This window comes from Dermochelys coriacea, chromosome 9 (genome assembly GCF_009764565.3).
Source record: "Dermochelys coriacea isolate rDerCor1 chromosome 9, rDerCor1.pri.v4, whole genome shotgun sequence".
Classification (NCBI taxonomy): domain Eukaryota; kingdom Metazoa; phylum Chordata; order Testudines; family Dermochelyidae; genus Dermochelys; species Dermochelys coriacea.
The window spans coordinates 57,540,240-57,566,809 of NC_050076.1; the positions used below are offsets into that span (position 1 = coordinate 57,540,240).

The following is a 26,570-nucleotide window of genomic DNA, read 5'->3' on the forward strand; positions in this document are numbered from 1 at the left end:
CTCTAGTTCTTTTGCATACTTCAATCCCATTGGTTGAAATGAGTCAGCAAGTGAAACTACAGGACAGGATTCTGCTCTGCTTTGTCAGAGTTGGGGGCTAGGGGCTCAGGATTGGAATAGTGGTGGCTGCTTCAGGACAGGAGCTGTGTTGGTTGAGTAGGAGTGAGGCTGGAGATTTGAACTGTGGCTCCCTCCACACTATGGCTGGCCAGGGGTGCGGGAACAATTGGTGTAGTGGGGGTGCTGACAGTCATTGAACCAAACTGTAATATAATGGAAACCACTTCAAGATGGGGGGTGCGGCATGTTCCCTCTAATTTTTTCTGTCCATGGGCAAAATGAATTTTGTTATGTGCATATTGAGGTAATGTAGGGATGTGCGCCAGCAGTAGAAACAAAAAACCTAGATATTTATGTATTTTTAAAAAGTTACCATAGGGATAATTACTCCAGCCAGGACAGGGTAGGCATTTTAGAACTCACTGATCAAAGAATTAAATTTAAGCGTAGGAGAGAAACAGAAATTATGAAGCGCATAGACTAGTCAAAACACTAAAACAACACACTTTGAAATATGTTGGAAGGTGAGTGTGAAAGACAGAATGTGTGTGTGGGGGAGAAACAGAGAACACACTACGTGAGTGTGTGTGTGTGTATGTATGTGTGAGGGAGAGAGACATAGAGACGCACTGCCCCTTTAAGTAGATCGGCCCTCAGCAGTCTGAAGCCTGCTGCCTGCTTGTTCAGACACAGCAACAGCTGCCAGCCAGCTCTGTCCTGAGCCCTGTCATGTCCCCACCTCGCTCTGTGGAGATGGGGTATAGGGATGGGGGGAGGGGGACACTCTGACATCAGCGGTCTCCTCTCCCCCCCCACGCTCTGCACAGCAAGCAGGAGGCTCCCGGGAACAACTGGCTAGAGGCAAAGGGCAGGAGCAGCGCAGCAGTGGGGGAAGGAACACCTAAAGTGTGCGGCACTGGATAGCTTGCTGGGCAGCCCCACAGCTTAGAGGGAACATAGACCCCCCCAGCACCCCTAGTTCTTCAAGTGCTTGTTCACATCCATTCCACATTAGGTGTGCGCGCGCCGCATGCACGAGCATTGGAAACTTTTTCCCTTAGCGGCTCCCGGCAGGGCCCCCTGAGTAGCATCACTGCGCCGCGTCACTGCGCCATGCATATATACCCCTGCTGCCCCAACCCCCTCCAGTTCCTTCTTAACGTCAGTGGCGGCGTTGGAACAACCTCTCTCTCTCTCGTAGAAGAGCAGTCAGAGTAGCTGTTATCAGGTAGTTAACATATCTTCAGTTTATGGACACTTAAGTGATTAGGTGCTTCGAGGCTTCCAGCATCCACCCTGGGCTGCGGGGCATACCGCAGACCCACAGCTTCAAGGCTTGCACCACGTGCCACAAACCTATGCCAGTTAGTGACCCCCACGACTCGTGTCTACGTTGCCTGGGGGACGGACATCAAACTGAACGGTCTAGGATTTGCAAGGCGTTTAAGCCAAGAACAAGGAAAGAAAGAGACTCGTTTAAAGCAGCTGTTGATGGAGGCCGCAGTGCAGCCACCGGGCCCGGATCGCCCGATGCCGGCTCAGGCTTCCTTGGGGCGTAGTGCCCCGGAGCTGTCGAGAGACCCAGCACCTGCTAAACACCGTAAACTGTCGGCCCCAGAGTGCCAGACTAGGCCCTGGCACCGCTCGTCCTCCCCGGTGCAGCCCCCGGCGCAGCCAAAAGGAAGGCGCGGTCGTTCCCCGCACAGGAGGCCGGCTCTTCCCAAGGCCCCGAGCGCCGATAAGAGCGTGAAGGCTGTGGTACTGGTGCTGACACTGGCGGTCCCAGCAGCACAACCCCTACTGAGCCCAGACCTAAGTGCACTCAGTGTGGACGATGGGCTCGAGGGCATAATGGATCAGTCCTCCACGCCTGGCACCTTTGAGGCTGTCGGCAGCAAACCCCTTCCCGTATGGAGAGAACCCTCTGGTGCCCATGACTCGGGTGCCATCGAGGGGTAATCCGACAATGGTGTGCCACTGAAGGACACTGTCCTGGCACCGCTCCTGGAGTTGATCCCAGTCGAGCTCCGACTCCGCGGACTCACAGTGGGTCGGCGTGAGGAAGCACCAGAAAGGGCACCACCCAGAGACCAGCACCGGGAGAAGTTGAGACGGCCCTTGCCAGGGGAGTCCCACAGACAGTCCCGGTGCAGGGAACGCTTGCACCGGTCCCGGTCCAGATCCCGGTCCTGGGGATACTGGTACTGCTCCCGCTCAGCCAGGAGCCGCTCGTTCTCCCACCGGCACAGATCGTTGGCACCGCCATGGCCTTCGCGATCGGCGTTGCCACAATCCAGCGCCAACTCCAGCTGCTATAGCTACCCGCACTGGGCCCTGGACAGCAGGGACCCTCAGGTGGGCTGGAAACCCCAATGGGGGCCGCCAGGCCATTGGCCCTTCTGGACCCCCTGGGCCTATCAGGAGTGCCAAGGGGCCCTGTCCACGGCAAGTTACTCGGTGCAGCAGTCCCAGTCCCCGCACTGATGCCAGACGGTGCTGGAGGCTACATTATCCAGGCCTCCAACATCCCCCCAGGATAAACCGGAGAGACCGGCACTGAGTCTGATGCCATCCCATGGACTCCCACCCTGGCCCGAGCCAGAGGCCCCTCCCACGGAGAAGGGGAGCAGGAGGACCAACCAGAGGGAGTTGAGCAGTAGCTAACCTCCTCATCATCCCTGGATGAGGCGGTGGCGGGTACAGAGATGTCCAGCCCTCCGATAGACCATAGAGCCCACCAGGACTTGCTGCGCAGGGTTGCCCAGAACTTGGGGTTGCAGGTCGAGGAGACAGTTGAGCAGGAGGACCCCAGGGTGGACATTTTGAGCCCCGAAGGTCCATCCAGAATAGCACTCCCGCTCATTAAGACCATTAAGTCCAATATAAGACCATATGGCAGACTCCGGCCAACAGCGCGCACCAATGGCTAAAGGAGTGGAGCGTAAATACTTAGCCCCATCTAAGGGCTATGAGTTCCTGTTCTGCCACCCAAGTCCATGCTCCCTAATGGTCTCAGTGGTAAATGAAAGGGAGCACCATGGACAGCAGGCCCCAGCCTCTAAGGCCAAGGAGGCAAAACGCCTGAACCTTTTTGGCAGAAAGGTGTACTCATCTGGGGGCCTTCAGCTGAGGATTGCGAACCAGCAGGCCATCCTCAACAGGCACAATTTCAACACCTGGGCGGCGGTGCGGAAGTTTAAGGACAACCTTCCGCAAGGTTCCCAACAGGAGTTCACGGCCTTGGTGGACGAGGGCAAGGCAGTAGCCAAGACCTCTCTCCAGGCCTCCCTGGATTCAGCAGGTGGCCAGAACAATCGTGTTGGGAGTGGTCATGAGGCACTTGGCGTGGCTGCAGGAGTCAGGCCAGCCGCCTGAGGGTCCAGAGTACGCTCCAGGACCTCCCCTTCAAAGGGTCCGGGCTTTTCTCGGACCAGATAGACACGAGACTGCACGAGGGTCCTACTCTCGGTACTTCCTCATCCCCAAGGCCAAAGGGGGCCTTCGCCCCATCCTAGACCTGCGTGGGCTCAACAAGTTCCTGGTCAAGGCCTGGTTCTGCATGGTCTCTCTGGGCACCATCATCCCTTCCCTGGATCCGGGGGACTGGTTCGCTGCCCTCGACATGAAGGACGTGTACTTTTATATCGCCATCCACCCAGCGCATCGGAGGTTCCTACGCTTCACCGTGGGCCAAGAACATTACCAGTTTGCGGTTCTCCCGTTTGATTAGGCTGCAGCCCCAGGGGTATTCACGAAGTGCATGGTGGTGGTGGCGGCCTTCTTACGGAGGCAGAGAATCTGGGTGTACTTGATGACTGGCTCCTGGCAGGCCGATCCGAGGCGGAAGTGTGGGGCCATGTGGAGGTGGCCCTGAGATTCTTCCGCAAGCTGGGGCTCCTGGTCAACGTCCCCAAGTCCACGTTAGTACCCACGCAGAAAGTGGAATTCATAGGGGCAGTCCTGGACGTGGTGCAGGCCAGGGTAAGCCTTCCAGTATCCCGATTCTGGGCTATCCAGCAACTGGTGGCCTCCCTGCACCAGTTTTCAATGACAATGGCCAGGTGCTGCCTGCTGCTGCTGGGCCACATGGCAGCATGCTCGCACGTGGTCAGGCATGCCAGACGGAGACTCAGGACTCTGCAGGCTGCTCTCTTGGGTGTACCGCCCAGGAAGGGACCCCCTGGACTTTGTAGTGACAGCCCCAAGGGACGTGCTGGACTCCCTGCTGTGGTGGCAGTCCCAGCCTGTGGTTTGCAAAGCCATCCCCTTTGCTGCCCCACAACCGGACCTGACGCTGGTGATGGATGCGTCAGACCACGGATGGGGGGCTCACCTGGGGGACCTCCGGACTCAGGGCTTGTGGTCTGGAGCAGAGCGGTCACTCCGTATCAATGTGAAGGAGCTCAGGGCAGTTCATCTAGCCTGCCAGACCTTTCACGCCACTCTGAGTGGTCACTACTGCCATGTTTTTTATAAACAAACAGGGTGGGGCTCGTTCCTCGCCACTCTGTCACGAGGATCTCCTCCTCTGGGACTTTTGCATAGCCCATACAATTCACCTCGAGGCGTCCTATCTCCCGGGGGTACAAAACGAGCTGGCGGACTCCCTCAGCAGTTAATACCGCATGCACGAGTGGACGCTCAAGGCGGACGTCGTGCTTTCACTCTTCCGCAGGTGGGGGTTTCCCCTGGTAGACCTGTTTGCCACCAGGGCCAATGTCCAGTGCCCATGGTTCTGCTCGTTCCAGAGCCTCAGCCTGGGCTCGTTCGCGGACGCATTTGCGGTCCCGTGGAGAGGGAGCTTGATGTATGCTTTTCCCCCGCTTCCCTTAGTATACAAGGTCCTGCTATAGGTACGCAGGAACAGGGCGGCAGTGATCCTCATCTCCCCAGCCTGGGCCTGCCAGCACTGGTACACATCGCTCCTAGAGCTTTCAGTGGAGGCCTCAGTAGTCCTGCCCCTACACTGAGGCCTCATTACACAGGATGGCGGGCGGCTTCTCCACCCTGACATGCAGCCACTGCACCTGACAGCGTGGAGACTTTGTGGCTAAATACCCTGGAGAGCCAGTGCTCCTTTCCCATGCAGCAGATTCTGCTTGGCAATAGGAAACCCTCTACCACGGCGATCTATATGGCCAAGTGGAAAAGGTTCTCGTGTTGGTGTGAACCCTGACAGGTGCGGCCATGCCAGGTCCTAGTGCAGGCCATCCTGGAGTGCCTCCTGCACCTCAAGCAGCAAGGGCTAGCCCCGTCCTCACTCAAAGTACACCTGGCGGCCATCTCCGCCTTCCGTCCGGGATTTTCAGGGGGCTCAGTGTTTTCCCAGTCAATGGTCGGACGGTTCCTTAAAGGGTTGGAGAGGGTGTTTCCGTACTCCAGCCCCCCAGTCCCTCCATGGAATCTTAACCTAGTTCTCTCTAAACTCATGGAACCCCCTTTCGAACCCCTCACTTCCTGTTCTCTCCTCCACTTTTTGTGGAAGGTGGCATTTCTGATTACCATTACCTCGACCAGAAGGGTGTCCGAACTGATGGCCCTCACCTCTGAGCCACCGTATACAGTATTTCACCAGGGCAAGGTGCAGCTCCGATGGCACCCCGAGTTCCTCCCTAAGGTGGTCTCCCAATTCCATTTGGGCCAGGACATTTGTCTGCCGGTGTTCTTCCTGAAACCTCATGCGGAACCAAGTCACCACAGCTTGCACATCCTGGATGTGCGTCGAGCGCTGGCATTCTATTTGGAGTGCACCAAGCCCTTTTGCAAATCCACGCAGCTGTTTGTGGCTGTAGCCAAGAGGATGAAAGGCCTCCCAGTTTCGGCGCAGCGGATCTCATCTTGGATTACAAGATGCATCCGGGCATGCTATGAGCTTGCAGGTGTTCCGGCCCCAGCGGTCACGGCCCACTCGACAGGGGCGCAAGCGACTTCTACGGCATTCCTGGCACAGGTCCCAATCCAGGAGATCTGCAGACCAGCCACCTGATTCTCGGTACACACCTTCATGACCCACTATGCGGTCAACCAGCAGGCCAGAGAGGATGCGGCAGTTGGCAGAGTGATCCTCCAATCAGTTGTTCCGTGACTCCTACTCTCCTCTAGAGGTAAGCTTGTGATTCACCTAATGTAGAATGGACATGAATAAGCACTTAGAGAAGAAAAAACGGTTACTTACTTTCTCGTAACTTGTTCTTCGAGATGTGTTGTACATGTCCATTCCACTCCCCCCACCCCCCACCCCTCTGTCGGAGTCGCCAGCAAGAAGGAACCGGAGGGGGTCGGGCTGGCAGCGGTATATATGCACGGCACAGGAGCCACTAAGGGAAAAAGTTTCCAACGCTCGTGCATGCGGCGCACGCACACCTAATGTGGAATGGACGTGAACAACACATCTCGAAGAACAACAGTTATGAGAAGGTAAGTAACCGCTTTTCCCTGCATCCATGTGCCTGGTTCAGGCAAGATCATTTCCCTTTGCCCAGTCAGAACGATTGTAGTTTATGTAAACAGTGCTCATGTGGTGCGGCAGGCAGAGATTCCTTAGCCTGCTGCACCCAGTGGGTAGTCTCGAGAGGAGAGAAGACAGTCAGGCAGCAGGGTTCAGGTTCAGGTTACTGGTGGATGTTGCCTCAGTGCTGTGAGGGGATGTTGTTATTAATATAAAATTGATGACACCAAGAAAGCCAGCAGCCTGGCTGACTCAACATTATAGAGGTTTGCTGGCAATGTCCTTTAAAATCGCTACAGGTTTAGGGATAGCTTTCCTACCCCTCTGCTCACCTGCAGCAGCAATGGGGTGGGCGACCCACTAGCATACAAAAGCAATGCGTTGTTAAAAGTTGGAGTGGCCCAATCCCTCTTTCACCCTGTCCAGGAATCTCCATGTAGCCTAGCTTGCTGAAGAGGCCAGCAGGTGGCAGTACCACAATATAATGGTTTGGTAATTACTTCTCACCTAGTGACTAGAGAACAAATAATACAACTCCCACATCCCCAGGCGGTTCCTCTGTTTACTCAGTGTCATGTGCTGTGTAGTGCTTTGCTCTGTGAACAGCCCCCGAGCTGTCTGTGGGACTAGTTGTGAGGTGGGAGGAAGCGGGGCACGTTCTGGCTCTCGGTAATTAATGCTCAAAGACTGATGGCAGGTAGTTTGCAGTCCGCAGATCCAGGCTGAACTTTGGCATGGAAGAGACAAATCGTTAAATGCCGTGAAATAATGGGGGTAAGAAGATGGTGAAGGCCTGCCCTGTGGGAACGTATGGAAATTAACCTGACATTTATAACTAAGATATAGACACAGGGGGAGATCTTCAAAAGCACCTCAAGGGTTTAGGAGCACCAGCCCCATTGATTTTCAGCGAGACACACTCCTAAATTCCGCAGGCATTTTTGAAGTACAACCTTGTTGTATGTGCTGGGGCTTGTATGTCTAGAGCAGGTTGTCCACTGGCATCAAGATGCTAAACAAACAGCCCTCCCTACCTATCGCAGCCCATAGGGCCTGCACAGCCAACATTTCCAATGCAATCAGGAGACCAGCAGCCCTTCAGGCTGTCCCTTCACACCTCTCCTCCTATCTCTTTCTCTCTCCTATGCCTTTCCTGCAGTAGTGGTGACACTAGAACCTTGCGAAGGGGCCAACACCTACGTCAATGGCAAAAAAGTGATGGAACCCACTGTCCTGCGATCTGGTAGGTCCTGCTTCAGAGGGGGTGATTGACTCAGCAGTGACAGACTGCTTTATCCACTGACCCACATAGATCCCCTTATAGAAACATACCAGGTCACCCTGTTGGGCACATGGTGGTTCTAGTCTAGTGGCATCAGTGGGGGATAATCAGTGCGGCTACTTGTGCTCAAATGCTCTGTTGAATCAGGGCATAAGTCATGGGACATGAGAGGCCTTGTTGGGGGAAATCCTGCTGTGCAACCCTTGCCACTGAGTTGGAGTTTCTGCTTATAGTGGAGACCTCATTGGTTAACTGTGAACTGCCCTCCCCAAAGGAAACCGCATCATCATGGGGAAGAGTCATGTGTTCCGATTCAACCACCCTGAGCAGGCTCGCCAGGAGCGGGAGCGGACCCCATGTGCAGAGACCCCCGCAGAGCCAGTGGATTGGGCCTTCGCACAGCGAGAGCTGCTGGAGAAACAAGGCATTGACATGAAGCAGGAGATGGAGCAGAGGTGAGGAGGCATGGGGGAGGCAGAGGAGATGAGGGATCATGGAGGGAGGGGAACATGGAGAGGTGGAGCAGAAGGGAAGGAAATGGGGTGCCAGCCAGTAACTGGATCTGTCCAGGTTTGTCATTCTGTCCTTCCTAATTCTTCCCAGGCTTCAGGAACTGGAGGACCAATACCGCAAAGAGAGAGAAGAGGCCAACTATCTTCTTGAGCAGCAGAGGCTGGTAGGTGGCACATATATTCTGCTTCTTAACTGGTTCATCGGAGCAACACTGGTTACCGTCAAGGTACAGACTGGGGTTTAGTCTCTAGTCTGAACAATGGATGGTGTGCTGGCATGAATAGGGTGGATCTGCATCTTCTGAAGATGCTACCCAGAATGGAAATATCATGTGTCTCCTCGTCTAATGGGACCTTTTAGACCAGTGAACACAGCTGTGGGTAGGTTGGCTTTCTACAGGGAGTGGAGCCATTTGTCAGTTTTATGGGGATTGAGAGAGACCTGGTACAGGAAGGGGGTGGTCAAAAACAAGAAGACAATTGTTTGTGGGTTATTTCCTTATTTTCCCCCCTTTCCCTCAGGACTATGAGAGTAAACTAGAGGCTTTACAGAAGCAGATGGACTCCAGGTATTATCCTGAGGCCAATGAGGAAGAGGAAGAGCCTGAAGATGAAGGTAAAAGTTCAGTGAAAGCAGAGAACGACTGAAATAAATTGTGTGAGAGAGAAGGAGCCTTTTCCAGTTTTGCTGGCCAATGACACTTCCTAATGGCTCTGGTCTGTTACGATGAAAGTCCTGAAGATTATTCAGATGTATCAGCAGGAGACTGTCTCTTATCATAAAAATGGCCCATCTAGCTCAATATCCTGTCTTCCGACAGTTGCCAGTGCCAGGTGCCCCAGAGGGAATGAACAGAACAGGTAATCATCAAGTGATGATATGGAAAAAGCTGAAGTACTCAATATTTTTTTTGCCTCAGTCTTCACAGACAAGGTCAGCTTCCAGATTGCTGCACTGGGCAACACGGTATGGGGAGTAGGTGAGCAACCCTCAGTGGTGAAAGAACAGGTTAAGGACTATTTAGAAAAGCTGAACATGCACAAGTCCATGGGTCCAGATCTAACCCAATTAGCTGATGTGATTGCAGAGCCATTGGCCATTATCTTTGAAAATTTGTGGCAACTGGGGGAGGTCCCAGATGATTGGAAAAAGGCAAATATAGTGCCCATATTTTAAAAAGGGAAGAAAGAGAACCTGGGGAACTACAGACCGGTCAGCCACACTTCAGTCCCCAGCAAAATCATGGAGCAGGTCCTCAAGAAATCCATTTTGAAGCACTTGGAGGAAAGGAAGGTGATCAGGAACAGTCAATATGGATTCACTAAGGGCAAGTCGTGTCTGACCAACCTGATTGCCTTCTAGGATGAGATAACTGGCTCTGTGGATATGGAGAAAACGGTGGATGTGATATATCTTGACTTTAACAAAGCTTTTGATATGGTCTCCCAGAGTATTTTTCCCAGAAAGTTTCAAGCGGAGTGCCCGAGGGGTCGGTCATCTTCATTAATGATCTTCCATATGAGGAAAGATTAATAAGCCTGGGACTTTTCAGCTTGGAAAAGAGACGGCTAAGGGGAGATATGATTGAGGTCTATAAAATTATGACTGGTGTAGAGAAAGTAGATAAGGAAATGTTGTTTACTACTTCTCATAACACAAGAACTAGGGGTCACCTAATGCAATTAATAGGCAGCAGGTTTAAAATAAATAAAAGGAAGTATTTCTTCACACAACACACAGTCAATCTGTGGAACTCCTTGCCAGAGGATGTTGTGAAGGCCAAGATCATAACAGGGTTCAAAAAAGAACTAGATAAATTAATGGAGGATAGGTCCATCAATGACTATTAGCCAGGATGGGCACGAATGGTGTCTCTAGCCTCCGTTTGCCAGAAGCTGGGAATGAGCGACAGGGGATGGATCACTTAGAATCATAGAATCATCGAATATTAGGGTTGGAAGAGACCTCAGGAGGTCATCTAGTCCAATCCCCTGCTCAAAGCAGGACCAACACCAACTAAATCAACCCAGCCAAGGCTTTGTCAAGCCGGGCTTTAAAAACCTCTAAGGATGGAGATTCCACCACCTCCCTAGGTAACCCATTCCAGTGCTTCACCACTCTCCTAGTGAAATAGTTTTTCCTAATATCCAACATAGACTTCCCCCACTGCAGACCATTGCTTCTTGTTCTGTCATCTGCCACCACTGAGAACAGCCTAGCTCCATCCTCTTTGGAACCCCACTTCAGGTGGATGAAGGCTGCTATCAAATCCCCCCTCACTCTTCTCTTCTGCAGACTAAACAAGCTCAGTTCCCTCAGCCTCTCCTCATAAATCATGTGCCCCAGCCCCCTAATAATTTTCATTGCCCTCCACTGGACTCTCTCCAATTTGTCCACATCCCTTCCGTAGTGAGGGACCAAAACTGGACACAATACTCCAGGTGTGGCTTCACCAGTGCCGAATAAAGGGGAATAATCACTTCCCTTGATCTGCTGGCAACGCTCCTACTAATATAGCCCAATATACCGTTGGCCTTCTTGGCAACGAGGGCACACTCCTGACTCATATCCAGCTTCTTGTCCACTGTAATTCCCAGGTCCTTTTCTGCAGAACTGCTGCTCAGCCAGTCGGTCCCCAGCCTGTAGCGGTGCATTGGATTCTTAATAGAATCATAGAATATCAGGGTTGGAAGGGACCTCAGGAGGTCATCTAGTCCAATCCCCTGCTCAAAGCAGAACCAATCCCTAACTAAATCATCCCAGCCAGGTCTTTTTCAAGCCTGACCTTAAAAACCTCTAAGGAAGGAGGATCCATCACCTCCCTAGGTAACCCATTCCAGTGCTTCACCACCCTCCTAAAGAAAAAGTTTTTCCTTATATCCAACCTAAACCTCCCCCACTGCAACTTGACACCATTACTCCTTGCTCTGTCATCTGGTACCACTGAGAATAGTCTAGATCCATCCTCTTTGGAACCCCCTTTCAGATAGTTGAAAGCAGCTATCAAATCCTCCCTCAATCTTCTCTTCTGCAGACTAAATAAATCCAATCCCCTAAGCCTCTCCTCATAAGTCATGTGCCTGATCCCTGACTCCTGATCATTTTTGTTGCTCTCCGCTGGACTCTTTCCAATTTTTCCACATTCTTCTTGTAGTGTGGAGCCCAAAACTGAACATAGTACTCCAGATGAGGCCTCACCAATGCCGAATAGAGGGGGATGATCATGTCCCTCGATCTGCTGGCAATGCTCCTACTTATACAGCCCAAAATGCTGTTCGCCTTCTTGGCAACAAGGACACACTGTTGACTCATATCCAGCTTCTCGTCCACTGTAACCCCTAGGTCCTTTTCTATAGAACTGCTGCCTAGCCACTCGGTCACTCGTCTGTAGCAGTGTATGGGATTCTTCCATCCTAAGTGCAGGACTCTGCACTTGTCTTTGTTGAACCTCATCAGATTTCTTTTGGCCCAATCCTCTAGTTTGTCTAGTCCCTCTGTATCCTATGCCTACCCTCCAGCGTATCTACCACTCCTCCCAGTTTAGTGTCATCTACAAACTTGCTGAGGGTGCAATCCACACCATCCTCCAGATCATTAATGATCTGCAATTAATCCCATCGACCAGATCATTGATAAAAATGTTGAACAAAACCGGCCCCAGGACCGACCCCTGGGGCACTCCGCTTGATACCGGCTGCCAGCTAGACATCAAGCCATTGATCACCACCCGTTGAGCCTGACAATCTAGCAGCTTTCTATCCACCTTATAGTCCATTTCTCCAATCCATACTTTTTTAACTTGCTGGCAAGAATACTTTGGGACTATGTCCATAGATCCCCTTGGTTCACATGCTTGTTGGCCCCCTCAACGAATTCTAGTAGAATCCTGAGGCATGATTCTTTTTCGAGTGATTGCTCATGTGTATTGCACAAAAGGTGTGCATGCTCGCCATGTGCACTGGTGTCGGAAGTTTTCCCCTAAAAGTACCCATAGGGGAGGGTCCCCAGCGACCCCTGAGCGGTGCCTTTATGGCACAGTATAAGGGGCGCTGCACACTTCCCCCACCCTCAGTTCCTACTTGCCGCCAGTGAAGGTGCTTCAGAACTGCTCTGCTCCAGCTTTGCTGTAGATCGTCCCCAGAACACTTGTTCATTCAGTAATTAATGCAGTTAGTAATTTGATTAATTTTAGTTTAGTTAGTTCATCTGGGGAGGGGCATGCCCCACGCCCCAGGTCTTAAGTCGTGTGACACTTGTAGGTGACAGACGCCAGTGAGTGAGCCGCACGCAGACTGTTGTTTACGCTGTTTGGGTGAAACCCATCTCAGCGATCGCTGCCAGATTTGCAAGTCGTTTAAGCCTCAGACCGAGAGAGAGAGAGAGAGACATTAGGTTCTGGGCCATCCTGATGGAGTTGGCGTTGATCCTGACTCTGGCGTGCCGCTCCGAGTCGGCACCGGGTACCACGGTGTCAGTACGCAGCGACCCACTGGCGCCATCTACCAGTCGGCCCCGCTCCCTGTCTATGGGGCACACCAAGAAGGCTAAGAATAGGCCTTCTCTGCCGCGGCACTGGAGCAAGACTGCGGGAGAGGCAAGACCCATGTTGGGCAGTCCTCAGTCCCCATCGGCCTCTAGGCCTCTGACTCAGGTCGAGCAGAGTAGCCCGGCCCGTTCGGAGCAGGCTTCCCCGAATGTCCCAGATGCACTCCACGCCAGAGGCCCTGCAAGCGACTCGGGATGTTATGTCCATGCCGGTACAGGAGCACCACCAATGTTGGCCCTGTGGTCCAGAGGCAAGCTGCTGCTGGGATCTCCACAGTCGCTCCCAACTCGGTACCATTCTCAGTCGAGGGAATGTTCCCGATGCTGTTCACCACTCAGCGACCGTCCTGTGAGTAGTCCATGCAGGTCACTGTCGACCCCCACCAGGTTGTCTGGCTGGGTTCCGTCTGACAGACTCCAGGCACTGCTCTGCCTCGAGGAGTGGATACCGACAGGACCGAGGCAGACAACGCCAAAGGTCCTTGTCTCAAAATGGCTATCATAGTCAGTCGCGACACGAATGTCGACACCGTTCTCATTCATTGTCTCTCTCCAGGGCCCTGCCACAGCACTGCTTCTGTAGCCCCGGGTGCCAATTGCCATTGCGGATCCACCCACTGGAGCCTATCGCAGAGCAGCTGCTACCGGCAGTACCATTCCTCCATGTCGGGGTCGCGATCTTGTGGTCAGCACCACTCCCGGCGCCACTGCTCCTCCCAGTTCAGGGACAGCAGCAGGTCGTACATCAGCCCAGCCTCCCTTTGTAGTCATCCATTGATGGGTCAGGCCAGCAAGACCGAACAGCCTGCTCCGCCAGTGCCACAGCAGGTGCAGTGGCACCAGGCCCCGTGGCCAGCACAATAGTACCAGTGGGCACTGTGGGCCCTGACACAACCCTCGGTGGGGCTTGCTCAGTGGCTGGAGCCTCAAAAGGGCCATTGGCCTCCCTCTCCCGGCCTCCCAGGAAGGAGTCGGTAGGACATGCAGCTTTGGTGCCATGCCCGGAAAGCGATCAGGGGGTGGATCCTCCGGTGCCAGTGGACACGCAAAATACTGCGCCTACTTCCTCACCCTCCCCTGATGAGGTGATTACGGCCCCTCCTTCCTCCGTCCCGCAGGAGGACTCTGAAGCCAACCAGGAGCTATTGAAAAGGGTGGCATTAAACCTCAACCTTCAGGCAGAGGAGGTGGAGGAGCCCTTGGACTCCCTTTTTAACATCCTGTCTGCCTCGGTACCGGGCAGGGTGGCCTTGCCACTCCATGAAGGGGTGGCAAAAATTTCAAATGCCTTGTGGCAAACCCCGGCCTCCTTGGCCCCCATCTCTAAGAGAGTGAAACGCAAGTATTTTGTGCCTGCCAAAGGACATGAATACTTTTACACCCACCCTGCTCCTAACTCCCTGGTGATTGAGTTGGTCAGCCACAGGGAATGGCAGGGCCAATCAGCCCCTACTCCGAAAAATAAAGATTCCAGGAGGCTGGATTCATTTGCGAGAAAAATTTATTCGTCCTCAAGCTTCCAGTTACGGGGTTGAACCATCAGGCTCTCCTGGACTGGTATGAGTTCAATCTATGGGGCTCTCTGCCCAAGTTTGAGGAATCCCTCCACGATCGTGACAGGAAGGAGTTTAAAGCTCTGGTAGAGGCGGGTACAGTAGCTGCCAGGGCAACCCTGCAGGTAGCGGCAGATGTGGCGAACACGGACGCGTGATCCATGACCTCCGCGGTGTCCATGAGAAGGGAGTCATGGCTCCTGCTGTCCGGGCTACCAGTGAGGCGCAGAGCTCCTTGCAGGACCTCCCGTTTGATAGCAAGGCTCTGTTTGCAGAGGAAATGGACATAAAACTGCATGGCCTGAAGAACTCCTGCACTACGCTTAAGACTCTTGGCCTCTGTGTTCTGGCTCCGGCTTGACCTAAGTTTAAACCACAGCAGGCTCCTACCCAGGCCACCCATTCTTAATACAAGCCCCCTTATAAAAAGTCGCGGGACTATAAGAAACAGCCACAGAGACAAAAAGAAAGGGAGTACTTTTGGCACCTTAGAGACTAACAAATTTATTAGAGCATAAGCTTTCGTGAGCTACAGCTCACTTCATCGGATGCATTTGGTGGAAAAAACAGAGGAGAGATTTATATACACACACACAGAGAACGTGAAACAATGGGTTTATCATACACACTGTAAGGAGAGTGATCACTTAAGATAAGCCATCACCAGCAGCAGGGGGGAAAGGAGGAAAACCTTTCTGTGTGTGTGTATATAAATCTCTCCTCTGTTTTTTCCACCAAATGCATCCGATGAAGTGAGCTGTAGCTCACAAAAGCTTATGCTCTAATAAATTTATTAGTCTCTAAGGTGCCAAAAGGCTTTGTCTGTCTGTGTGATACCTTTGCCGGGAACAGATCAAGGATGCAAGCCCTCCAACTCCTGTAAAGTTAGTAAGTAAATCTAGTTAGAAAATGTGTTAGGTTTTCTTTGATTTGGCTTGTGAAATTCGCTGTGCTGGAGGAAATGTGTATTCCTGATTTGTGTCTTTTTGTAACTTAAGGTTTTGCCTAGAGGGATTCTCTATGTTTTGAATCTGACTGCCTGTAAGATTATCTTCCATTCTGATATTACAGAGTTGTTCTCTTATCTTTTTTTGTTCTTCTAATAAAGTTCTGTTTTTTAAGAATCTGATTGGTTTTTTTGGGGTCTTAAAAATCCAAGGTTTGTGCTCATCTTGTTTATTCTCAAGCATCCCCAGGAAAGGGGATGTATGGGTTTGGGTGGCTATTTTGGGGAAATAGGAACTCCAAGTGGTCCTTTCCCTGTTCTTTGTCTAAATCACTTGGTGGTGGCAGCATATTGTTCAAGGACAAGAGGAAATTTGTGCCTTGGGAAAGTTTTTAATGTAAGATGGTAAAAATAAGCTTAGGAGGTCTTTCATGCGGGTCCCCACATCTGTATCCTAGAGTTCAGAGTGGGGAGGGAACCCTGACGGGTATAGATTTAAGTTGAACCTCTATTATAGCATCTTTAAAAAGTTTCCACATAACTTGCAGAGATTTCACTTTTGGCACTGTACCCTTTAATTTCTGTTTAACTAACCTCCTCATTTTTGTGTAGTTCCCCTTTCTGAAATTAAATGCTACAGTGTTAGGCTGCTGTGGTGTTTTTCCTGCCACAGGGATATTAAATTTAATTATATTATGGTCACTATTACCAAGCAGTCCAGCTATCTTCACCTCTTGGACCAGATCCTGTGCTCCATTTAGGATTAAATCAAGAATTGCCTCTCCTCTGGTGGGTTCCAGGACCAGCTGCTCCAAGAAGCAGTCATTTAAGGTGTCAAGAAACTTTATCTCTGCATCCTGTCCTGAGGTGACATGTATCCAGTCAATATGGGGATAATTGAAATCCCCATTATTATTATTGAGTTTTTTATTTTAATAGCCTCTCTAATCTCCCTGAGCATTTCACAGTCACTATCGCCATCCTGTCCAGGTGGTCGGTAATATATCCCTACCACTATATTCTTATTATTAGAGCATGGAATTTCTATCCATAGAGATTCTGTTGTACAGTTTGATTCATTTATGATTTTTACTTCATTTGATTCTACGCTTTCTTTCACATATAATGCCACTCCCTCACCAGCATGACCTCTTCTGTCCTTCTGTTATATTTTGTACCCTGGTATTACTGTATCCCATTGATTATCCTCATTCCACCAAGTTTCTGTGTTGCCTATTATATCAATTCCTTATTTAATATGAGGCACTCTAGTTCACCCATTTTATTATTTAGATTTCTAGCATTGGTATATAAGCACTTTAAAAACTTGTTCCTTTTAGCTGTCTGCCATTAAACGATGTAATTGAATGGAACTCTTTTTATTTGACTGTTTCTGATCAGACCCTGCCTGTATTTTATCATTTTCCATCCTCTGCTCCTCACTAGGACATAGAGATTCTATATTAATAGAGCCTCCCCTAAGGGATGTCCGAACCATGTGCTCCTCCACACCTGTCGTTTTTCCCCCAACCCTTAGTTTAAAAACAGCTCTACGACCTTTTTAATGTTAAGTGCCTGCAATCTGGTTCCATTTTGGTTTAGGTGGAGCCCATCCTTCCTGTATAGGCTCCCCCTTTCCCAAAAGTTTCCCCATTTAAGTATCCATGTATCAAATAACTGTATGTGTCTGAAGCCGTGGTATCACAGTGTGTGGAATGCCACAAGGGGGATGATTATAATGCTGAATGAAGGAGGCAGGGGGGTCAAGATTGTTGCTTGTTAAATCACTCTTGTTTGAATTCGGGGTCTGGAGCTCTGCTCATTTGCCAGCATTTTCAGTATCTGCTTTGGATGCTGTAACTCTTAATTCAGACACAGCTATTATAATGGTTACAGCAGATATTCACACTGCATCCACAAACCCCATTCTCCATACTCCTTGCGTTCATGTTAGTACTGCCTACTGCTTCTTGATGTGCAGTTAACAAGAAGCAGCATACAAATGGATGAGGCATAGAGATGAAGAAATAGCATGAGGTCTGATTGCAAAATTTCTGTAGTCGAAAGGTTGGCATAAATCAGTGGGGAATTCATTTATTGAAAATTAATCAGTTGTTCCCTGGTAAAATGTGGGGTTTTGTTTTAAAGGAAGGCAGATGAGAAAGTCACACTTACAGAACAGAGAAAAGGTATCAGCATAACCCAGAGGGCTTGATTCTCCTTTATACCCAGGTCTCTTTACATAACCCCAAAGGGCCTGATTCTCATTTCACCAGGCCTCTTTACACCCCACTGGTATTATAAAAGGGCATTAAAGTGGATATAAATTACATTACCACACTTTAAGGTAGCCAAAGGGCATTAGTGTTAATGAGAATAAGGCCATTACCATTTAAATCAGTGCTGTTATTGTAATCAATTATTTCTCCCACCTCTAGCAGTGTTTGGGAGCCTTTAGCCGTGTTTGGGAGCTGGTATTGCTGTTTCATACATGTAATAACCTTTCCCATCCCTCATTTATCTTGGCTTCTGTCACGGTTCCATCCCGAATCTGAACTCTAGGGTACAGATGTGGGGACCCACATGAAAGACCCCCGAAGCTTATTTTTACCAGCTTAGGTTAAAAACTTCCCCAAGGCACAAATCCTTCCTTGTCCTTGAACTGGTATCGCTGCCACCACCAAGTGAGTTACACAAAGATTTAGGAAAAGGACCACTTGGAGTTCCTGTTTCCCCCAAGTATCCCCCCAATCCTCTTCACCACCTTTCCTGGGGAGGCTTGAGAGTAAACAAGGTGAGTACAGACCAGTCCCTTGGGTTTTTAGGACACTAAAACCAATCAGGTTCTTAAAAGCAGAACTTTATTATAAAGAAAAAGTAAAAGAAGCACCTCTATAAAATCAGAATGGAAGGTAATCAGATTCAAAGCACAGAGGATTCCCCTCTAGGCAAAACTTTAAAGTTACAAAAAAACCAGGAATAAACCTCCCTCTTTAGCCTAGGGAAAATTCACAAGCTAAAACAAAAGATAATCTAACGCATTTCCTTCCTATTACTTACAATTTGTAATCTTAGATGCTTAGTTCAGGTATTGCTTTAGGAGATGGTTTTTCCCTGACCTGGTTCCTTGCTGTCCCGGAGAGAAAACAAAGAAACACAAAATAAAAACTTTCCCCCACAGATTTGAAAGTATCTTCTCCCCTTATTGGTCCTTTTGGTCAGGTGCCAACCAGGTGTCAGGGTTCCTTCCCCACTCTGAACTCTAGGGTACAGATGTGGGGACCCGCATGAAAGACCCCCTAAGCTTATTCTTACCAGCTTAGGTTAAAAACTTCCCCAAGGTACAAACTTTGCCTTCTCCTTGAACAGTATGCTGCCACCACCAAGTGTTTTAAACAAAGAACAGGGAAAGAGACCACTTGGAGACAACTTCCCCCAAAATATCCCCCCAAGCCCTACACACCCCGTTTCCTGGGGAGGCTTGAGAATAATATCCTAACCAATTTGTTACAAAATCATCAAAGACACAAACCTCTGGATCTTGGAACAATGGAAAAATCAGTCAGGTTCTTAAAAGAAGGATTTTATTAAAAAAAAAAGAAAGGTAAAAATCATCTCTGTAAAATCAGGAAGGAAAATACTTTACAGGGTATTCAGATTCAAAACACAGAGGATCCCCCTCTGGGCAAAACCTTAAAGTTACAGAAAACAGGAATAAACCTCCCTCTTAACAGAGGGAAAATTCACATAAAACAAAAGATAAACTAATCTGCCTTGCCTGGCTTACCTATACTGGAGACTTGGATTAGGATGGGTTGGAGAAGATGGATTTCTGTCTGGCCTCTCTCAGTCCCAAGAGAGAACAACCACATAAACAAAAGCCTTCCCCGCCCCAAAGATTTGAAAGTATCTTGTCCCCTTATTGGTCCTTTGGGTCAGGTGCCAGCCAGGTTAGCTGAGCTTCTTAACCCTTTACAGGTAACAGGATGTTGCCCCTGGCCAGGAGAGATTTTATAGCACTGTATACAGAAAAGTGGTTACCCTTCCCTTTATATTTATGACACAGGTTATCTGAGCTTCTTAGCCCTTTACAGGCAAAGGGGGGATTTTATGCTACCCTTAGCTGTATGTTTATGACAGCTGCTGACAGAGTGGAGTTAGTTTTGGCTTATGCCCTCCCTGTGTGTCTGTGGTATTTCTCTTGGACCTTGCACTGTGATGCCCTCCTGACTTTTGTGTGGAACAGTTATTAGGACAAGAAGAGAAAACTGTATTTCCTCATGTGCTTCTGTGTCAGAGCCAGTCACATAAAATCAGGTTTCAGAGTAGCAGCTGTGTTAGTCTGTATTCGCAAGAAGCAAAGGAGTACATGTGGCACCTTAGAGACTAACAAATTTATTTGAGCATAAGCTTTTGTGAATGCATCCGATGAAGTGAGCAGTAGCTCACGACAGCTTATGCTCAAATAAATTTGTTAGTCTCCAAGGTGCCACAAGTCCTCCTTTTCTTTTCACATAAAATCATAACTGGAAAAGTTCGCAGGTGACACAAAAAGTGGGGGAGTGGTAAATAATGATGAGGGCAGGTCACTGATTCAGAGAGATCTGGATCGGTTGGTAAACACGGGACAAGCAAATATGAGTTTTAACACGGCTAACTGTAACTGTATACATCTAGGGACAAAGAATGCAGGCCACGCTTACAGGATGGGGAGGCTCTATCCTGGGAATCAGGGACTCTGAAAAAGATTTGGGGGTTGTGGCGAATAATCAGCTGACCACGAGCTCCCAGTGTGATGCTGTGGCCAAAAGAGCTAATGCGATCTTGGGATGTATAAACAGGGGAATCGTTAGGATTAGCTAAGTTATTTTACCTGTCTTTGGCACTGAGGTGGCTGCTGCCGGAACACTGTGTCCAGGTCTGGTGCCCACAATTCAAGAAGGATGTTGATAAATTGGAGAGGTGTCAGAGAAGAACCACGAGAATGATTAAAGGATTAGAAAACCTGCCTTGTAGCGATAGACTCAAGGAGCTCAGTCTATTTAGCTTAACAAAGAGAAGGTGAAGGGGTGACTTGATCACATTTTATAAATATTTACTTGGGGAGCAAATACATGATCATGGGCTCTTCAATCTAGCAGAAAAAGGTCAAACACAATCCAATCTCTGGAAATTGAAGCTAGACAGACTCAGATTGGAAACAAGATAATTTTTTAACAGTGAGAGGAATTAACCATTGGGACAATTTACCAAGGGTTGTGGTGGATTCTCCATCACTGGCGAGTTTTCAATCAAGACTGGGTGTTTTTCTAAAAGTTCTGCTCTAGGAATTATTTGGGGGCAGGTCTATGGTCTGCGCTATACAGTAGGTCAGACTAGCTGATCGCAGTGGTCCTTGCTTGCCTTGGAGTCTCTGAAATCCTCTCCACAGCCTGGATGGAATCAAGGCTGGGTGAGTGTCGGTGTTGGTGGTGGTAGGCAGAGGAGTGTTGGGGGTGTCCTTTGAAGGAAGTGACCTTGTCTCTTTGTCTCAACAGCGCAGTGGACTGAGCGGGAGTTTGAGCTGGCCCTCTGGTCCTTCAGGAAGTGGAAGTGGTACCAATTCACGTCGCTCCGGGACCTGTTGTGGGGCAATGCAATTTTCTTAAAGGAGGCCAATGCCATTAGCGTGGAGCTGAAGAAGAAAGTAAGCACCTTCTCTCATAGAATCATAGAATATCAGAGTTGGAAGGAACTTCAGGACGTCTTCTAGTCCAATCCCCTGCTCAAAGCAGGACCAATCCCCGACTAAATCATCCCAGCCAGGGCTTTGTCAAGCCTGACCTTAAAAACCTCTAAGGAAGGAGATTCCACCACCTCCCTAGGTAACCCATTCCAGTGCTTCACCACCCTCCTAATGAAAAATTTTTCCTAATATCCAACCTAAACCTCCCCCACTGCAACTTGAGACCATTACTCTTTCTTCTGTCATCTGCTACCACTGATAACAGTCTAGATCCTTCCTCTTTGGAACCCCCTTTTAGATAGTTGAAAGCAGCTATCAAATCGCCCCTCATTCTTCTCTTCCGCAGACTAAATAAGCCCTGTTCCCTCAGCCTCTCCTCATGTCATGTGTTCCACCCCTCTAATAATTTTTGTTGCCCTCTGCTGGACTCTTTTCAATTTTTCTCCTTCCTTCTTGTAGTATGGGGCCAAAAACTGGACACAGTACTCCAGATAAGGCCTCACCAATGCCGAATAGAGGGGAATGATCATGTCCCTCGATCTGCTAGCAATGCTTCTACTTATACAGCCCAAAATGCCGTTCGCCTTCTTGGCAACAAGGGCACACTGTTGACTCATATCCAGCTTCTTGTCCACTGTAACCCCTAGGTCCTTTTCTACAGAACTGCTGCCTAGCCACTCAATCCCTAATCTGTAGCAGTGCATGGGATTCTTCCATCCTCAGTGCAAGACTCTGCACTTCTCCTTGTTGAAGCTCATCAGATTTCTTTTGGCCCAATCCTCCAATTCTTCTTTGAATGCTTGTTCACGTCCATCCAACATTAGGTATGTGCACGTCGCGTGCATGAGCATCGGAAACTTTTTCCCTTAGTGGCTCCTGTCGGGCCAGCAGGGCCCCTGAGTGGCGCCACTGCACCGTGCATATATACCCCTGCCGCCCGACCCCCTCCAGTTCCTTCTTATCGTCTGTGGCGGCGTTGGAACAACCTCTCTCTCTTGGATGAGAGTAGTCCCTTAACCTTTCTCATAGATAGCTGTTATCAGTTAGTTAGCATACCTTTGTTGTGGACACTTAAGTGATTACGTGCTTGGAGGCTTCCAGCACCCACCCCGGGCTGTGGGGCATGCCGCAGGCCCATGGGTTTAAGGCTTGTGCCACGTGCCACAAGCCTATGCCAGTTATGGGTTTAAGGCTCATGTCTACGTTGCCTGGGGGAAGAACATCAAACTGAGTGATGTAAGATTAGCAAGGCGTTCAAGCCAAGAACAAAGAGAGAAAGATACTTTCATTTAAAGTAGTTGTTGATGGAAGCCGCATTGCAGCCACTGGGCCCAGAGCGCCCAACGCTGGCTCCGGCTTCCTTGGTGCATAGTACCCCGGAGCCGTCCGGAGACCAGGCATTGGCTAAGCACCGAAAGCTGTCGGCCCCAGAGCACCAGACTAGGCCCCAGCACCGCTTGTCCTCCCTGGTGCGGACCACGGCACAGCCAAAAGGAAGGCACGGTTCCCCACATAGGAGGCCAGCACCTTCCAAGGCCCCGAGCACTGATAAGAGCGGGAAGGCCACCGTACCAGCACTGGCACCGGTGGTTTCAGCACCACAAGTCCCACCGAGTCCAAGCCTAAGTGAGTTCAGTGCGGACGATGTCCTTGAGGACTTAATGGATCAGCCCTCCACGCCTGGCACCTCTGAGGTGGCAAAGGACCTCATTGAGCTGTCGGCAATGAGCCCCGTCCCATACAGGGAGAATCCTCCGGCACCCATGCCACGGGTGCCGTCGAGGGGTAAGCCGGCAACGGTGTGCCGTTCGAGTACACCGTCCTAGCATCACTCCCAGTCGAGCTCTGCGTCTGTGGACACCCAGTTACCCGCGGTTCAGAAGGAAGTCGCAGTACCGGGAATGGGTCGGCGGGAGGAAGTAATGGAAGAGGCAGGATGCTCTCCAGCACCGATTAGAGACCAGCAATGGGAGGAGTCAAGATGGCCCTCGCAGGAGGACTCCCGCAGACGCTGATCCCGGTCCTGAGAATGCTGGCCCTCGTCCAAGTCCAGATTCCAGTCCCAGTCCCGGGGATATCGGTACCGGTTTCACTCCCGTACCATTAGGAGCCGCTCGTCGACCTCCCGCTGGCACAGATTGTCGGTACCGCCGTGGCCTTTACGGTCAGCATTGCTGCAGTCCAGCACTGACTCCAGCCGTTACAGTTACTCGCACAATGCTCCGGACAGCAAGGACCCTCAAACGGGGTGGCACCTCCAATGTGGGCCACCAGGTCACTGGCCCTTCTGGACTCCTTGGGCCTATCAACAGCGCCAAGGGGCCCTGTCCAGGTTGAACTACTCGGTGCGGCGGTCCTGGTCCCCGCACCGATGCCCAGCGGCGCCAGAAGCTACAGTACCGAGACGTCCAGCATCCCCCCAGGATAAACCAGAGAGAACAGCACCAAGTCCGGTGCTGCCCTGAAGTCTCCCGCCCTGGTCCGAGCCGGAGGCCCCTCCCATGGGAGAAGGGGAGCAGGAGGACCAGCCAGAGGCGGTTTAGCAGCTGCTAACCTCCTTGTCATCCCCGGATGAGGCGGTGGCAGGAACAGCGGTGTCCTGCTCTCCACACATAGACCACAGAGCCCACCAGGAGCTACTGCATAGGGTCACCCAGAACTTGGGGTTGCAGGTCGAGGAGACGGTTGAGCAAGAGGACCCCATGGTGGACATTTTGAGCCCTGAAGGTCCATCTAGAATAGCGCTTCCGCTCATTAAGACAATCCAATTGAATTATAAGACTATATGGTAGGCCCGGCCTTCAACGGCCAAAAGTGTGGAGTGCAAGTACTTTGTTCCATCAAAGGGCTACGAATTCTTGTTCTGCCACCCAACTCCATGTTCCCTGTTGGTCTCGGGGGTGAACAAAAGGGAGCGCCATGGACAACAGGCCCTGGCACCTAAGGCCAAGGAGGCAAAATGCCTGGACCTTTTTGGAAGAAAGGTGTACTCGTCAGGGGGCCTTCAGTCGAGGATTGCTAACCAGCAGGCCATCCTCAACAGGCATAATTTTAACTCCTGGGCAGCAGTGGGGAAGTTTAAGGACAACCTCCTGCAAGGTTCCCAACAGGAGTTTACGGCCCTGGTGGACGAGGGCAAGTCAGTAGCTAAGACCTCTCTCCAGGCCTCCCTAGATTCAGCAGACATGGCAGCCAGAACAATCGTGTTGGGGGTGGTCATGAGGCGCTCGGCGTGGCTGCAGGAGTCAGGCCTGCCACCTGAGGTCCAGAATACATTTCAGGATCTCCCCTTTGAAGGTCCGGGCTCTTTTCGGACCAGAGAGACGCGAGGCTGCATAGCCTCAAGGACTCGAGGGCTATACTTAAGTCGCTGGATATGCACACCTCAGTGACACAGAGGAAGCCCTTTAAGCCGCAGCCTCCCCCTCAGCACCAATACCAGCCTTGTCATAGGCATGAGCCTTACCGTAGGCGAGGCAGGGATAACAGGCGATGGCGCAATAATAATAAGAACAATAATGTGCCGGGTCAGAACCAATGTTAGCACAAATCCCAGCCGGGCACTAAGCCAGGCTTTTGAAGATGCGCTCGAGGACAGCGTACCAGACTAGTCACCGGATCCGTCCCCTTATTTCCTGAGCTGCCTCGCCTATTTCTCCCTTGCATGGTTCAGCATTACGTCGGGCCGTTGGGTCTTACGCACGGTACAGAATGGGTACTCACTGCAATTCTCTTCCCTCCCTCCCTCTTACCCTCCTTAACTGTCCCTCTTCAGGGACCCCTCTCACAAGCATCTCCTAGAGAAGGAGGTTCGCTCACTGCTAGAGTCGGGGCGATAGAGGCATTGCCACATGGCCTAAGGGGGAAGAGTTTCTACTCCCGGTACTTCCTCATCCCCAAGGCTAAAGGGCCTTCGCCCCATCCTAGACCTGCGCGGGCTCAACAAGTTCCTGGTCAAGGCCCTGTTCTGCATGGTCTCTCTGGGCACCATCATCCCTTCCCTGGATCCGGGAGGCTGGTACGCTGCCCTCGACATGAAGGATGCGTACTTTCATATCACCATCCACCCAGCACATCAGCAGTTCCTATGCTTCACCATGGGCCAAGAACATTAACAGTTTGCGGTTCTCCCGTTTGGTCTAGCCGTGGCCCCACGGGTATTTACAAAGTGCACGGTGGTGGTGGCGGCCTTCTTACGGAGGCAGAGGGTCCAGGTTTACCCGTACCTCGACGCCTGGCTCCTGGCGGGTCGATCCAAAGCAGAAATGCGCAGCCATGTGGAGGTGGCCCTATGATTGTTCCGCGAGCTGGGGCTCCTGGTCAGCGTTCCCAAGTCCACTCTCGTGCCCACACAGAGAGTGGAATTTATAGGGGTGGTCCTGGACGCGATGCAGGCCAGGGTAAGCCTTGCAGTATCCCAATTCCGGGCTATCCAGCAACCGGTGGCCTCCCTGCGCCAGTTTCCAATGACAACGGCCAGATGCTGCTTGCAGCTCCTGGGCCACATGGCAGTATGCACGCACGTGGTCAGGCATGCCAGACTGAGACTCAGGACTCTGCAGGCATGGCTCGCTTGAGTGTACCGCCCAGGCAGGGACCCCCTGGACTTCGTAGTGACAGCCCCAAGGGACGTGCTGGACTCCCTGCTGTGGTGGCAGTCCCAGCCTGTGGTTTGCAAAGGCATCCCCTTTGCCGCCCCACAACGAGACCTGATGCTGGTGACGGACGCGTCAGACCATGGATGGGGGGCTCACCTGCGGGACCTCATGGCTCAGGGCTTGTGGTCCGGAGCAGAGCAGTCGCTCCATATCAATGTGAAGGAGCTCAGGGCGGTTCCTCTCGCTTGCCAGACCTTTAATGCCACTCTGAGTGGTCACAACATGATAGTTCTGACAGACAACACTACTGCCATGTTCTATATAAACAAGCAGGGTGGGGCCCGTTCCTCACCACTCTGTTGCGAGGCTCTCCTCCTCTGGGACTTTTGTATAGCCCATGCCATTCACCTTGAGGCATCGTATCTCCCGGTGGTGCAAAATGAGCAGGCGGATTCCCTCAGCAGGTCGTATTGCATGCACGAGTGGATGCTCAGAGCGGATGTCATGCTTTCGCTCTTCCACAGGTGGGGGTTTCCCCAGGTAGACCTGTTTGCCACCAGGGCCAAAGCCCAGTGCCCACGGTTCTGCTCGTTCCAGGGCCACAGCCACAGCCCAGACGTGTTTGTGATCCCCTGGGGAGGGGGCTTGATGTATGCCTTCCCCCGCTCCCCTTGGTACACATCGCCCTGGCGTGGCCCCGCCAGCACTGGTACACAATGCTCCTAGAACTGTCGGTGGAGGCCCCGGTACTCCTGCCCACGGACCATGACCTCATCACGCAGGACGGCAGGTGGCTTCTTCACCCCGACCTGCAATCACTGCACCTGACGGCGTGGAAGCTCTGTGGCTAAACACCTTGGAGAGCCAGTGCTCCCTTCCTGTGCAGCAGATTCTGCTTGG

At 51.1% G+C, this 26,570-nt stretch overlaps 1 protein-coding gene across 25 annotated transcripts in view; it reads left to right on the forward strand.

Moving 5' to 3' along the window:
- Positions 1 to 26,570, forward strand: part of KIF1A (kinesin family member 1A) — a 216,928-nt gene that overhangs the window by 119,342 nt on the left and 71,016 nt on the right. For 24 of the 25 annotated variants that reach the window (XM_038415722.2, XM_038415725.2, XM_043491635.1 and 21 more), the window contains 5 exons: positions 7,668 to 7,751; positions 8,065 to 8,245; positions 8,394 to 8,466; positions 8,825 to 8,918; positions 20,885 to 21,033. In XM_038415722.2, coding sequence (XP_038271650.1) covers positions 7,668 to 7,751; positions 8,065 to 8,245; positions 8,394 to 8,466; positions 8,825 to 8,918; positions 20,885 to 21,033 — 581 coding nt within the window. The remainder of the gene's footprint in view (positions 1 to 7,667; positions 7,752 to 8,064; positions 8,246 to 8,393; positions 8,467 to 8,824; positions 8,919 to 20,884; positions 21,034 to 26,570) is intronic. The other variant, XM_038415724.2, reaches the window with a different exon arrangement.